Source organism: Sorghum bicolor, chromosome 1 (assembly GCF_000003195.3).
Source record: "Sorghum bicolor cultivar BTx623 chromosome 1, Sorghum_bicolor_NCBIv3, whole genome shotgun sequence".
Lineage (NCBI taxonomy): Eukaryota > Viridiplantae > Streptophyta > Magnoliopsida > Poales > Poaceae > Sorghum > Sorghum bicolor.
The window spans coordinates 17,944,683-17,959,648 of NC_012870.2; the positions used below are offsets into that span (position 1 = coordinate 17,944,683).

General features: G+C 49.2%; 1 protein-coding gene across 1 annotated transcript; it reads left to right on the plus strand.

Moving 5' to 3' along the window:
• Positions 11,838-13,020, plus strand: LOC8065869 (21 kDa protein). The gene has a single exon (XM_002464351.2). It carries the CDS (start codon positions 12,089-12,091, stop codon positions 12,758-12,760), a length of 672 nt encoding a protein of 223 aa, XP_002464396.1. The 5' UTR covers positions 11,838-12,088; the 3' UTR covers positions 12,761-13,020.

Here is a 14,966-nt window from a genome sequence, read left to right on the forward strand (position 1 = left end):
TCCATCCATCCATCCATCCATCACACACATCTCACCACACTCTCACTCTCTAGGCGGCAAGTACGACTCCCGCTCGTGCCTTGCCTCAACGGCCAACGCCGGATCCAACACAAACCCAGGGGAAGGTAGAAGGGACTCCTCTCTCTAGTCAAGTGAAGCGGAAACATAGGAAAGGTCCATAGCCGAAAACGGCATATGTATCGATCGATCGACCAGAAACTCTGCAGAGGTTTGCACTAACCACAAGATCACCATCATCGGTGGTGCGCCCCACCTAGGCTGATGTCGGGCTGCCTTCCAACTAAGTACGATGCCACCCTACCACTCAGAACTGGGACCATACCGGAGTACCACCGGTACGCTGAGACTGTGAGGCGTAGTACCGGGCCCCCAAAGGTCACTACGCTGTCTTAGGAGGGTGTGGGTCCTCATGCCCGTACCTCCCTACACTGTCAACCAACAACCTAGTAGTAGTGGCACCGCCCTAACTGGTCGTACATCCGTCTCCTCCCCATAAGAGCGAGTGGGGTGCAAGGCTTCCTACGAACCGGTTCTCAGAACATCTCAGTCCTTAGGGTGACCGAACAGGACATCTTCACGAGGGGCCAACCGATGCCCGGCTCGACGGGACATCCGATTACCCCGTGTTAAACAGCACCTCCCATCCCGGTGCTTCGTCCCACGAAGACACTCCACTCCGGGACCTCTCCCTGTCACATGTACCCGCCACAGGTATCTCTCGTGGAGAACGCCCAGGTAGCGTCCCCCGGCAAGACTTGCCCCAAGACTCGTCGTAGATCCTGCTCGGTCGACTCAACCCTCACCACACACCCAAGACACACGCCAAGATCTCCCCAAATCCATTACTATCTCATTATCCAGCTTTTGGCACCACGTGCCTTATCCACTCACTTCCAGTCCTCCACAATGCATCACATCACAGATATAATGCGTAGTAGAAGCAGTAGCAAGTAGTATGCAAGCATCTAACCTAACAGCGGGTGTGCGAGGATTATAGGTTGCAACAAGGCAATGGCTCACAAGCATTTCTACCATGCAACCTATCTCAATTCATTTGCATAAAAGTAAAGCACTAGCATCTACATATTGCATGTCTAATAGGATTCTACGAGGTTGGGTGGGACGTGGCACCTGTCGAGTGACATTTCCAGGATCCTCAGTTCACTTGTAGTTGTACTCATCCAAGGTCTTTCTCCTATCTGCATGTCCTTCCTTCGACTGGTTCCGATTCGATCATCGCTAACCGAAGCAACTACCTCATAAACGACAATCAAGGCGAAACAATCAAACCACTAGACCTAGAAAGATCGTGATAAGAGGCGACAAAACACTGAAGAACAACTACACTAAAAGAGCACCGAAAGGAAAACAACTTAGCCCTCTCGGCGGATGTCCGATCCCTGGGCTAAAAGAAACGGGAATGGTTGTTCACTAAGTACAAGCCAGAGTCTTAGCCTAGCCGGTACTTCCCGGGTTAACTCAGTCAACCTGTACGGCTTTATTAAATGGCTTAGACTCTAACTCATTCTAAGCAAACACCATGGCTTACGGTCTTCCGATCCAAGCGTCATAGAGATTGACGAGAACCAAACGGTTGTAAGCACAAGAAACTCTGATCTCTCTCAACCCGTACGCCATTATGATTGACGAGAGTCAAGAGAGGGTGGAACGTGAGAGAAGAGAAAAGGGGAGCGGTCTACTCCTTCCAATCCACTTGCCGTGGTAAGAGACGGGGAATCAGAAAGAGTGACACACAAGAACACGAGTGCTTAAACACTTGTAGGGTACCACGACCTAGGTGCACTAAATGCACTAAGACATCCCTAGGGTTCATAGCAGTGCGGTTGTCACCGCGAGAACCAAAGAAACGCTACGGTCAAATAGGTACAAGCATACAAGAGTTTAAGTACGAAGAACCAAAAGGCGGTAAAAGACACGGGTTTCACTTTCCATTGATCCGCTCGCCATATCAACGACGGGAATCGCGGGATTGGAAACAAAACATCAAACAAGCAAAAAGGAGCTCAATCCACATCTTACTGGATCGACGGGGATTGAGAACAAGAGAGAAGAAGAAGAATGGGGTCCACGTTCTTTCGACCCAACTCATCATGGAACGAACGACGGTTGGATAAAAAGTGATGCGACCCCACGATCTACTCCAACTCAAAACGCTTCACGACCTAGGTGCTTCTGACTCGGCACAAGGTCATTCCTATAGTTCTAGGCGATGCGGTTGTCATCGCGGGAACTAGGGGAAATGCCCGGGTCTAGGTGGCATAAGCATACGAGACAGAATAAATAAACATGCGAGAAAAATGGGATAGGCTCAATGGCCATGGCGAGGCGTCTCGCGACCATGAGCTTCACCTAACGAGTTGGCTTCCGACTGTTCCACGAAGGTTGTCCCCTAATTCGTATCCCACTCGACTAGGTCATTTAGGTCTCGGGTGTGCGGGTAAGAACCGCGTCGTTAACGACATCGAGTCCACGATGACCATGTCCGAGGGACGGGAATAGGAGCTAACGACCGTAGCGCAACGAAGTCAACTAAACACAAGGAATGAGTTACGCTCGGCATCACGATCACGGCGGGACGAACCCACGATCGAAATGATCGAACGCACTACCATTTCCCTAACCGGCTCGAAGGCTCGGTCCTCAGGCAACGACAAACACATAAAGAATCACGACTCGACCAAAGACAACACAAGGGACACGATGACAACTCAGAGTAGCACATTTCCATAACACAAGAGATAGATAGAGATAGATAAATAAACCGGCACGAAGGCACGACACAGGCATGGATATAGATAAATCATATAACAAGTGCACGACATGGATGGATCATATATCGACAAGGTAGGAGATGTATGATCATGTACAGATGATAGATAACGAAATGATATATGAACAAATATGATTTAATATGGAGTTCCAACGTCGACTAGGGTTTAGGGGGGGTTTCGACCTTGCCGAACACGAAGAAGGGCGTAGGTCAGCTGCAAGTCTTCTGCTTGGCTGGCTGTGGCTCGCTGCGGCTCGGCTGGAGGCAGCAGGCAGCGAGAAGGCATCACTTCTTCGGCCAAAACACAACGGGACCAAAACTTCCCTGCAACAGTGGAAGAACACGGCACGAAGGCCGGTCTCAGCGAGGCGAAATAGGAAGGGGAAAACCTTGGTCTGGGCGAGGCTCACCGGGGGTTTGGCTTGGCGAGGTCGTGCACAGGAGTTCGACGTGGTGACCGTGGCGAGGACGGGGACGCCGCGGGCTCCTGGGCGAGGTCACGGCGTCGTCGTGGTGGCGCAGATCGATATCGGGGTCACGGTCGCGGTCTCCATGGCTGGCATGGACGTGGTCGTGGACACCGGACGAGGTCGCGGTGCTTGGCGTGGGCGCGGCCACGGCGGTGAGGTGCTCGGCGAAGAGGGGGTCCGCGGCTCCTGGCGAGGTCCGGGACACGGGCGATGCAGAGCTTGACGGAGTAGGACTCGCCGAAGTCGGCGTCGCGGCTCCGGTGTCGCCGCGTCGGGGCTTCGAGGTGCTCGGCGTCGACGATCCAAGGGCGAGGTCGTCGCGAAGGTCGCGGCCGGGGCGAGGTTGGTGCTCGGCTGCTGGGAATGGAGCAGACAGCGACGGCGGCCATGGCTTTTATACGCGTCGGGCTAGGGTTCCAGGGGGAGCCACGTTCATCCTCGGCGTCCGTGTCAGCTGCGGGACACGCGGCAGGCATCAGGATCGAGGGGGATGGGGTGCGGGCAGGGACATGGGTGCAGGGGGCGGTTCTGCCCACTCTGGGCGGTGGCGGCGGCGGCTCTGGGGCTCAGGGGTGCGCTAGGGTTAGGCGCTGGGGCGGCTTGGGCCGAGAGGGGTCACGCGCGCGAGTTGGGCCGGGCAGGTAGCTGGGCGGCGACAGGGGCAGAGGGGAAAGGCGGGCCAGGCGGTGCCGAGGCCAACTGGGCCGCAGAGGGGGAAGGGTGGCTGGTTGGGCCAGAGCATGAGCTGGGCTGGCGAGCTGGAGGGGGAGGAGGGGGAAAGGAATCCTGGCCCAAGAGAAGAAGGAAGGCTTTTCCATTTCTGGATTAAACACAAAAGAATGAAAACAAAAGGAGATCGGATAAAATCCGATGGAGTTTGAGACGTACTCCAACAAAAAGTTGAGAAGGGATTCACTTCGCCTTTGAGATAGGCTCCACGAAGATTCGGGAAGACTTTGCTACGGATTTGTGCACTCCAAAAGAAACTCAAAACCCTAAACAAGACTAAACTCCAAACCGACTCACGAACAAAAGCACTCACCTAGAAACAAATCTATATGTATGCCACGATTTGTTTGCGGGTTAGGATCGATTTAGATCTAAAAACTATATGCTTCACAAGATTACAAGAAAATTTTAAAAAGCTCGTATTTTTGGTTTTCGTAAAAATCTAGGATGTTACAGACCACCCTCCTTACAGGAATCTCGTCCCCGAGATTTAGGCATTGCTCGGTTGGTGAAGAAACGAGGGTGTCGTTCCCGAAGGTTTTCTTTCTTCTGAGTTGCTTTGCTTCTAGTATTGTCGCTCCACAAACCTTTTCCAAAATAGGAGTGAGTCATGTTCTGGGTGCATCCAGGGCTCAGTGACGGGTGTTGGGTGTCCAATTTCTTACGCCAAGGCGATGGGTATCCAAGAATCGCACCAGGTTGATGAACATCTAGCTCTCAAAGAGTGCTTGGCAGGCTGAAACATAGCTAGGGTTGTTGGCTTTCACCAGATGTTTTTCATGCATCACATTTTGAAAAAGGCTTTTGAAAGGAGGGATTTTTGGGAAACAGGTTTCAAAAATTAGAGTGAAAGCGCTTTTACAAAGTCAATTTTTTTTTCAGAGGCGTCAAATTGAAGAGAGCTTTTGAAGAGTGTTGAAATCAATGCAAGTTTTGAAAACCAAATCTTCTGAAGGTTTTGTTACAAAAGATTTCAAATCAAGAGATTTTTTTAAAATTCTTTTATTTTATTATTATTTTCTTTAAAACAAGGTATTGCTCCATTTTTATTAGAGTCAAACAAACTAGTTTTGAAAGTGATTAGAAATCTTTCCTCATTTGAAAGTTAGAGCCTTCACAACCAAATCTTGTTTTCAACATTTTTTTTGAAAGGATGCAAATAAAATCTTTTCGCAATGGTTTTTGTTTAATAAATCACTGGCAATTTCTTTTTCTTTTAAGACAAGATGGATTTTTAAAAGGAATTTGGCTCCTGAGATAAAGTCAAAGGCCTTTAAAACAAAACTGAGCCAAAGTTCTTTGGTTTGAAAACCACCTTGTTGATGAAAAAGCAAAACTTTTATTTTATTATATATATATTATTTTTTTGAAGGGGTTTTGTCACACCTTTTGCAAGATGATTTGTTTTTAAATTGTTTCATAAATAACTTTTGAATAAAATTGAGTTGAGAAAGGGGTTAAAATTGCTTTCTTTGTGAAAATGAAAGATATTGAGAGAGTTTTGAAACACTTTTCCTTTTGAAACCAAGATGTTTTTGTAAAAGAGGGAAACTTTTTCAACCAAAAGGAGAGGCAAATTTTTTTAACCAAAGGGGCAATTTTGAAGACAAGTTTAGTTGGAAACTGGAAACAATTTTGAAATGGTTGGGTAAAACAAGATGCATCAGCTTTACACCCTTTTTCAACTATGTTATTCAGGGGCACCTATCTACTCTCGGGACGATCTTGGGTTTAGCCAGCTAAATTAGACAGGATCCAGAGTCTTACTCGCATAAAATAGGTTTATAGCTTACACTCAAACAACAAGAAGCCGAAGAAACACAACAACATAAGATCCAAGCACTCAAACAGCATTACAATTCCTAATGCATAGTGTTGACTTGAGGCGACTCACCGACCTTCAAAGTCTCACACGACTACCGATCTAGCGTGGGCGGGTATGGGAAAAGATTCCAACGGTCAACTTTACGATACAGGGAGGTCAGTTAGCAGCAGAATTCAAGGCGGAGGGGAAAACAAGCGTTAGCATCTATAACTCTACAAAAGATAGAATGTTTGGCTTCTCTACTAGTGTTTGGTCCTAAAGGTCTCGTCCTAGGGTCAAGTATGGCTCTGATACCAACTGAAACGACCTAGATTTTTCCACAAAGGGGAAAAATCCTCAGATTCGAATTATAATGTGATAATTCAGAAATTGAGCCATCACATTATCATATATCAGCTGTTATCACAGTCATACATCGTGAAAAAGGAGATTACAACACATTTACTTTAAACCTGAGAGGAAGAAATTTTCTCCTTCTAATATTAGATAGATGTAGATATAAATTTATTACAATTTAATGCAATTATTATATTTGTGAAATGATGGTTGACCATGTTATTCTTAATTTGTACGTTCGTGTGAAAACACGCAAGGACTAACTTGCTGCATAAAAAATAACTATAATTGGAAAATATAATTTTTTGAATAGAACTAGGCAAAGAAGGATATGTTTAGATCTCATCAATTGAAACCAATATCTAGAAGGTGCTTTTTATTTTATTTTAAAATATTTCTAGTTTCTCTGAATTTCTAGGAACCCACGTAGCAGGGCCTAAGCTAAGTGATTTAGAACCAGCTTGGCAGAGCTCCCAAAATAGCGTCCAAGTTGAAAGCTAGGTAGGAGAAACTATGCTAAACAGTTTTTTTACTGAGAAGTGATTTTTTGCACATATCTGTGAAGTGCTTCTTTGAAATGGACTAAAAGGCAGGGAGCTGAAAAAAGTAATTCCTCTTGATTGATTCCATGCATAAAATCATTATATGCATAACTTGAAGTAGGAGGAGCTCAGCAAACTGGCCCTTGACCCTTTTGCTGATTCAACGTGCCGTGAAAAAACAAGAAACCTTTTCTGCTTAGAAATGTTTCTAGTGTCTAACGATTCACTAGTTTCGGAGAACCGCAACTGAAACGACCTAGATTTTTCCACAAAGGGGAAAAATCCTCAGATTCGAATTATAATGTGATAATTCAGAAATTGAGCCATCACATTATCATATATCAGCTGTTATCACAGTCATACATCGTGAAAAAGGAGATTACAACACATTTACTTTACAACTCTTAGTTAACAAGCCTATTACATCGTTTTACTAGCGGAAACATACACGAATCTTTATCAGAGTTGATGTAGCGCGTCAACGGTGAAGGCTCCTCCTTCACAGGCAATCATCAGAGTCGGCGTAGTTTATCAGCGGGCGTAGCCTTCATCTCCGAACCAAACTTGAGCGCATGAACGAGACCACCTAATCCTTCTATTCTCCGTGGTTATCGTCTTAGACCACGTTCAACACCTGCTAAACAATTTTCAGTACGATTTGTACTGGCCACTGGCTCCCACCCTATGCTTTTGCGTAAGCTTTGTGGTAAGTGGAATGCAAAGGGGTAGATCAAGAGGCCTATAAATATGGTTGTAGTCTTTCCTATGCAAGTTCATCAATATTTAATAATAATATTCATCAGGTTTTAATCCATCTCAACCACACATCCATCCATCCATCCATCCATCCATCACACACATCTCACCACACTCTCACTCTCTAGGCGGCAAGTACGACTCCCGCTCGTGCCTTGCCTCAACGTCCAACGCCGGATCCAACACAAACCCAGGGGAAGGTAGAAGGGACTCCTCTCTCTAGTCAAGTGAAGCGGAAACATAGGAAAGGTCCATAGCCGAAAACGGCATATGTATCGATCGATCAACCAGAAACTCTGCAGAGGTTTGCACTAACCACAAGATCACCATCATCGGTGGTGCGCCCCACCTAGGCTGATGCCGGGCTGCCTTCCAACTAAGTACGATGCCACCCTACCACTCAGAACTGGGACCATACCGGAGTACCTCCGGTACGCTGAGACTGTGAGGCGTAGTACCGGGCCCCCAAAGGTCACTACGCTGTCTTAGGAGGGTGTGGGTCCTCATGCCCGTACCTCCCTACACTGTCAACCAACAACCTAGTAGTAGTGGCACCGCCCTAACTGGTCGTACATCCGTCTCCTCCCCATAAGAGCGAGTGGGGTGCAAGGCTTCCTACGAACCGGTTCTCAGAACATCTCAGTCCTTAGGGTGACCGAACAGGACATCTTCACGAGGGGCCAACCGATGCCCGGCTCGACGGGACATCCGATTACCCCGTGTTAAACAGCACCTCCCATCCCGGTGCTTCGTCCCACGAAGACACTCCACTCCGGGACCTCTCCCTGTCACATGTACCCGCCACAGGTAAGAGACGGGGAATCAGAAAGAGTGACACACAAGAACACGAGTGCTTAAACACTTGTAGGGTACCACGACCTAGGTGCACTAAATGCACTAAGACATCCCTAGGGTTCATAGCAGTGCGGTTGTCACCGCGAGAACCAAAGAAACGCTACGGTCAAGTAGGTACAAGCATACAAGAGTTTAAGTACGAAGAACCAAAAGGCGGTAAAAGACACGGGTTTCACTTTCCATTGATCCGCTCGCCATATCAACAACGGGAATCGCGGGATTGGAAACAAAACATCAAACAAGCAAAAAGGAGCTCAATCCACATCTTACTGGATCGACGGGGATTGAGAACAAGAGAGAAGAAGAAGAATGGGGTCCACGTTCTTTCAACCCAACTCATCATGGAACGAACGACGGTTGGATAAAAAGTGATGCGACCCCACGATCTACTCCAACTCAAAACGCTTCACGACCTAGGTGCTTCTGACTCGGCACAAGGTCATTCCTATAGTTCTAGGCGATGCGGTTGTCATCGCGGGAACTAGGGGAAATGCCCGGGTCTAGGTGGCATAAGCATACGAGACAGAATAAATAAACACGCGAGAAAAATGGGATAGGCTCAATGGCCATGGCGAGGCGTCTCGCGACCATGAGCTTCACCTAACGAGTTGGCTTCCGACTGTTCCACGAAGGTTGTCCCCTAATTCGTATCCCACTCGACTAGGTCATTTAGGTCTCGGGTGTGCGGGTAAGAACCGCGTCGTTAACGACATCGAGTCCACGATGACCACGTCCGAGGGACGGGAATAGGAGCTAACGACCGTAGCGCAACGAAGTCAACTAAACACAAGGAATGAGTTACGCTCGGCATCGCGATCACGGCGGGACGAACCCACGATCGAAATGATCGAACGCACTACCATTTCCCTAACCGGCTCGAAGGCTCGGTCCTCAGGCAACGACAAACACATAAAGAATCACGACTCGACCAAAGACAACACAAGGGACACGATGACAACTCAGAGTAGCACATTTCCATAGCACGAGAGATAGATAGAGATAGATAAATAAACCAGCACGAAGGCACGACACAGGCATGGATATAGATAAATCATATAACAAGTGCACGACATGGATGGATCATATATCGACAAGGTAGGAGATGTATGATCATGTACAGATGATAGATAACGAAATGATATATGAACAAATATGATTTAATATGGAGTTCCAACGTCGACTAGGGTTTAGGGGGGGTTTCGACCTTGCCGAACACGAAGAAGGGCGTAGGTCAGCTGCAAGTCTTCTGCTTGGCTGGCTGTGGCTCGCTGCGGCTCGGCTGGAGGCAGCAGGCAGCAGGCAGCGAGAAGGCATCACTTCTTCGGCCAAAACACAACGGGACCAAAACTTCCCTGCAACAGTGGAAGAACACGACACGAAGGCCGGTCTCAGCGAGGCGAAATAGGAAGGGGAAAACCTTGGTCTGGGCGAGGCTCACCGGGGGTTTGGCTTGGCGAGGTCGTGCACAGGAGTTCGACGCGGTGACCGTGGCGAGGACGGGGACGCCGCGGGCTCCTGGGCGAGGTCACGGCGTCGTCGTGGTGGCGCAGATCGATATCGGGGTCACGGTCGCGGTCTCCATGGCTGGCGTGGACGTGGTCGTGGACACCGGACGAGGTCGCGGTGCTTGGCGTGGGCGCGGCCACGGCGGTGAGGTGCTCGGCGAAGAGGGGGTCCGCGGCTCCTGGCGAGGTCCGGGACACGGGCGATGCAGAGCTTGACGGAGTAGGACTCGCCGAAGTCGGCGTCGCGGCTCCGGCGTCGCCGCGTCGGGGCTTCGAGGTGCTCGGCGTCGACGATCCAAGGGCGAGGTCGTCGCGAAGGTCGCGGCCGGGGCGAGGTTGGTGCTCGGCTGCTGGGAATGGAGCAGACAGCGACGGCGGCCATGGCTTTTATACGCGTCGGGCTAGGGTTCCAGGGGGAGCCACGTTCATCCTCGGCGTCCGTGTCAGCTGCGAGACACGCGGCAGGCATCAGGATCGAGGGGGATGGGGTGCGGGCAGGGACATGGGTGCAGGGGGCGGTTCTTCCCACTCTGGGCGGTGGCGGCGGCGGCTCTGGGGCTCAGGGGCGCGCTAGGGTTAGGTGCTGGGGCGGCTTGGGCCGAGAGGGGTCACGCGCGCAAGTTGGGCCGGGCAGGTAGCTGGGCCGCAACAGGGGCAGAGGGGAAAGGCGGGCCAGGCGGTGCCGAGGCCAACTGGGCCGCAGAGGGGGAAGGGTGGCTGGTTGGGCCAGAGCATGAGCTGGGCTGGCGAGCTGGAGGGGGAGGAGGGGGAAAGGAATCCTGGCCCAAGAGAAGAAGGAAGGCTTTTCCATTTCTGGATTAAACACAAAAGAATGAAAACAAAAGGAGATCGGATAAAATCCGATGGAGTTTGAGACGTACTCCAACAAAAAGTTGAGAAGGGATTCACTTCGCCTTTGAGATAGGCTCCACGAAGATTCGGGAAGACTTTGCTACGGATTTGTGCACTCCAAAAGAAACTCAAAACCCTAAACAAGACTAAACTCCAAACCGACTCACGAACAAAAGCACTCACCTAGAAACAAATCTATATGTATGCCACGATTTGTTTGCGGGTTAGGATCGATTTAGATCTAAAAACTATATGCTTCACAAGATTACAAGAAAATTTTAAAAAGCTCGTATTTTTGGTTTTCGTAAAAATCTAAGATGTTACAGCAACCGTTTCGGCTCCAAACGGGCCCGGAAAATGTCTTTTTTTTTTGCAACAGTCCCCGAAAATGTTTGTACTCGTCTTCCATGGAAGTATCGCATATGCCTGCCAACGCATTTAAATAAGAAGAATAAGAAAAATATCTGCTAGTGTGTTCGCAAAATGAAAATAAAATATCTGGTAGCTTCTCCCGTTCTCCATGTCAACTAGGAGCAGTGTGCTTCATCAAAAAAAAAAAAACTAGGAGCAGTGTGCCGAGCTAGTACCACTGCAGTTCAGTTTTGCCGTTAGCTAACGGTTTCGCTCGACAGACGATACAGCTCAATCAAGATTCATGCTGTGTGTAGAGAGAGAGAGGGAAAAGGAAATCATTGGCTGAGCCGCTGGGATAGCCCGTGCGGCACGTGGGCTTGCGGGCCTGCCTTCCCCGGGCCAGCCGATGGCGATCTGAAACAGAAGACGCCCAGCGCCATTGATTCGGTCCCCCCCTTGCCCTGAGGCTCAAGCTGCAAGAAACCTCACGTCATCACCTCACGACGATGCCCCCACCACCAACCTTGGCACGTCCGCGCGCAGCACCGTCGTCATGAATTCCAGTGATCCCGTATTCTCGTAGCGGCGGACTAGCAGCCACCCCAGCCGCATTCCCGGGCCGGGACCCCGGCCGCGCGTCGGCGTCGCCGTACGTCTCGCGATCGATCGCTTGACGGCCAGACGCCACGCAAATTCCCCGCCAGCAGCTCAGGTTGGCTCGATCAGCGGTTCGTACGTGCATGCTGCGGCCTCGATCGATCGGCGAATCAAAGGCGAGCAGCCGAGCACCCTCCACCTCTATGCCATCCCACAGAAAAGGGCTGGAGAGGCCAGCCGCCGGCGGCGTCGCCTACTACGTATCCTGGCAATCCTGGCCAGAGACGACGTGCCGGTTGAGCCAGCCATACGTACAGGCCGCGCCCTCATCGTCCTGCTGCTGAGTGCTGACTGCCCCTATAAAACTCGACGCTGGCCGGTTCTACACACCACTTGAGAGTCAGAGAGCCGGAGGCAGCAGTAAGAAAACACGTAGAAACCGTACGCGCGGCGCCATGGCACGCAGCAGGGCCTTGCTGTTGTTTCTTCTCGCGCTCTCGTGCTGCTGGTCGTGGTGGTGCGGCGCCGTCGTCGTCACGGCGCGGCCGACCCCGAGCACCACCACCACAGCCGGCGGCGGCGGCGGCGGCGGCTTCATCGCGTCGTGGTGCGCGGGGACGGACTACCCGGCCCTGTGCAACGCGACGCTGGCCCCGTACGCGGCGGAGGTCGGGGCCAGCCCGGCGCGCCTGTCGCTGGCCGCGCTGACGGTCACGCTGGGCGGCGCGCGGAAGGCGACGGCCGCGATGAAGGCGATGGCGGCGGGCGCGAGCAGGAGCAGCCCCGTGGCGGCCGAGGCGGCGGAGGACTGCGTGGGCATGCTCGAGGACGCCGTGGGCCTGCTGCGGCAGTCGGTGGAGGCCATGGAGCGCATCGGGAAGGAGGAGGAGGAGCCGAGCGGCAGCAGCGGGCAGCAGGGCGGGAGCGGCAGCAGCAGGAGCGTCAGGTTCCAGGTGAACAGCGTGCAGACGTGGGCGAGCGCCGCGATGACGAACGACGACATGTGCGTGGAGGGTGGCCAGGCCGCCGTCGTCAGGGAGGCCGTGCGGGGGAACGTCGCCGGCGCCATGCACCTCACGGCCAACGCGCTCGCCATCGTCAACGCCATGGCCAAGCAAATATCGTAGGGTACGGTGTTATATGCACGTGTATAGCATGCATGCATGTGGATGCCTTGTGTATATAACTATATATATATGTACGTATACGCCTCTGTGTGTGTGTTGTTGCTGTCGTCGTCGTCTGAGATTAGAGCGGTAGTCGAAATGATCACATCTGATCCTAATTTGTTTAGAGCCGCAAATGGAAGAATCACGGATTGATTGTCGTGTGCTGCACCCGTGTCCGGACAGTGCAATGGAAGAATCATGATTTTAATTTGTTGTTATGCGTTGTTCTTCACTTTTCTAAGGCCTTGTTTAGTTCGCAAAAAAATTTGGATTTTTGCTACTGTAGCATTTTTATTTTTATTTGACAAATATTGTCTAATTATAGACTAACTAGCCTCAAAAGATTTGTCTCGTAAATTATAGGTAAACTGTGCAATTAGTTTTTTTATCTATATTTAATGCTATATGCATGTGCCGCAAAGTTTGATGTGACGGGGAAAGATTTGTCTCGTAAATTACAGATAAACTGTGCAATTAGTTATCTTTTTTATCTATATTTAATGCTCTATACATGTACCGCAAAATTTGATGTGATGAAGAATCTTAAATTTTTTGGGAACAAGGCCTAAGTACTGGTGCGACGAGCAGAAGACCGTGCCGAATCAGATTGGATACTAAAGTTGAGTCTGGAGTCCTTTTGATATTCGCAACTGGTACTCAATCAGGAAATGTGTTTGTACCATTCAAATTAACAGGAACACACTCTGCTGTCAGTAGATTGATGATGAAAGACAAGTAGTGGCGCTTGAGCTTATCAGCCGAATCTACCAGCTATTCAGCAGTGTTTTTCTCTCACAACAAATCAGCCAACAACAAATCAGCCAACAATTTCCTGCCATGGCTTATCAGCCAAACGAATAAAACGGATCTATTTTACTGGTTCGGGTACTATAACTACTGTGCAATGACTGCTCCCTCCGTTTACAACAAAATGCAATTTTTGCCTTTTGATCATAGTTTTTAGGACCGGATCGGAAATCAAACCGGCGAGACCGTCGGTTCAATGGTTCAATGGTCCAATCGTTAGGAACCGGTTGAACCGCCGGTTCGATTGTTTTGAACCGGACAAATCGAACCGGCCACAAAATAATTAAACCGGTATATATATATACAAGTGCTATTCTACATCCTAGGTGTAGAATATTATTCTACACCAAACTGTTATACTGAGCAGAATTCAGTATCATTGAGTATTTGTGTTTCAGTATTGTTCAGTATTTCATGGTCCTAGGTGTAGTGTTGGATGATACTGAACGATGTTCAGTACTGCTTAGTATTATTTTCAGGTTAGTTTTGACTTGCGGTGTAGAATAATATTCTACACCTAGGATGTAGAATAGCGCTACCATATATATATATATATGCAAATGCAACGACATGTTCTTAATATATTATAAACACAAAGTGAAGCAGTGAAGAATATCGATATTGATAACATAGCTTTCAGCTTAACACATAGTTCATAATTTCATATTCATAGTTCATAAAAACAGTCACGGGCTCATGGCTAGCAAGGCAGCAACACAACCTCACAGGTTCTTTAATACAAAAAATAACAACATGCATGATGCCGTGATAAACTGGTAACAAAGTTCCAAACAAGTTCATGCTAAAAAGACAATCATGAACACAAACAACAGACATTTCCCTCCCCAAGCCGCCCAGCGCCAAAAGAAGCCCTAAAGATGCAATTTCCATGAATACCCCTGAGTAGACCATGTCGTTCTGAACATCCAGAGAGGTAACTTTGAAAAAACTCAAAACATCACCGGTTCGCATAAAACCGCCCGGTTCAATGGTTTGACCAGAAAACCGGCCGGTTCAACCGGTTTTCACCGGTTCGATTGCATTCCGATCCTCTAAGGTGAACCGGACCGGTGAAGGCTCCGGTTCGGTATTTTACCGGTCGAACCGCCGGTCCAGTCCGGTTCGAATAACTAGGCTTTTGATAAATTAAACAATTTGAACTTTAACTAGATCCATATATAAAAAATATTAACATTTATGATAAAAAAATTACTATTAAATTAGTTATAGATTTATTTGGAGACATAAATACTACTACTATTTACTAGTATAAACTTGTTCAAACTTGAACTTATTCGACGGACACGTTCATAATTACATTATTTTGTGGAGAGGGAGTACACTTTACACACACCGA

Excerpts from the sequence above, each read along its gene's own strand:
- LOC8065869 (XM_002464351.2), top strand. The coding sequence starts at position 12,089 with ATGGCACGCAGCAGGGCCTTGCTGTTGTTTCTTCTCGCGCTCTCGTGC.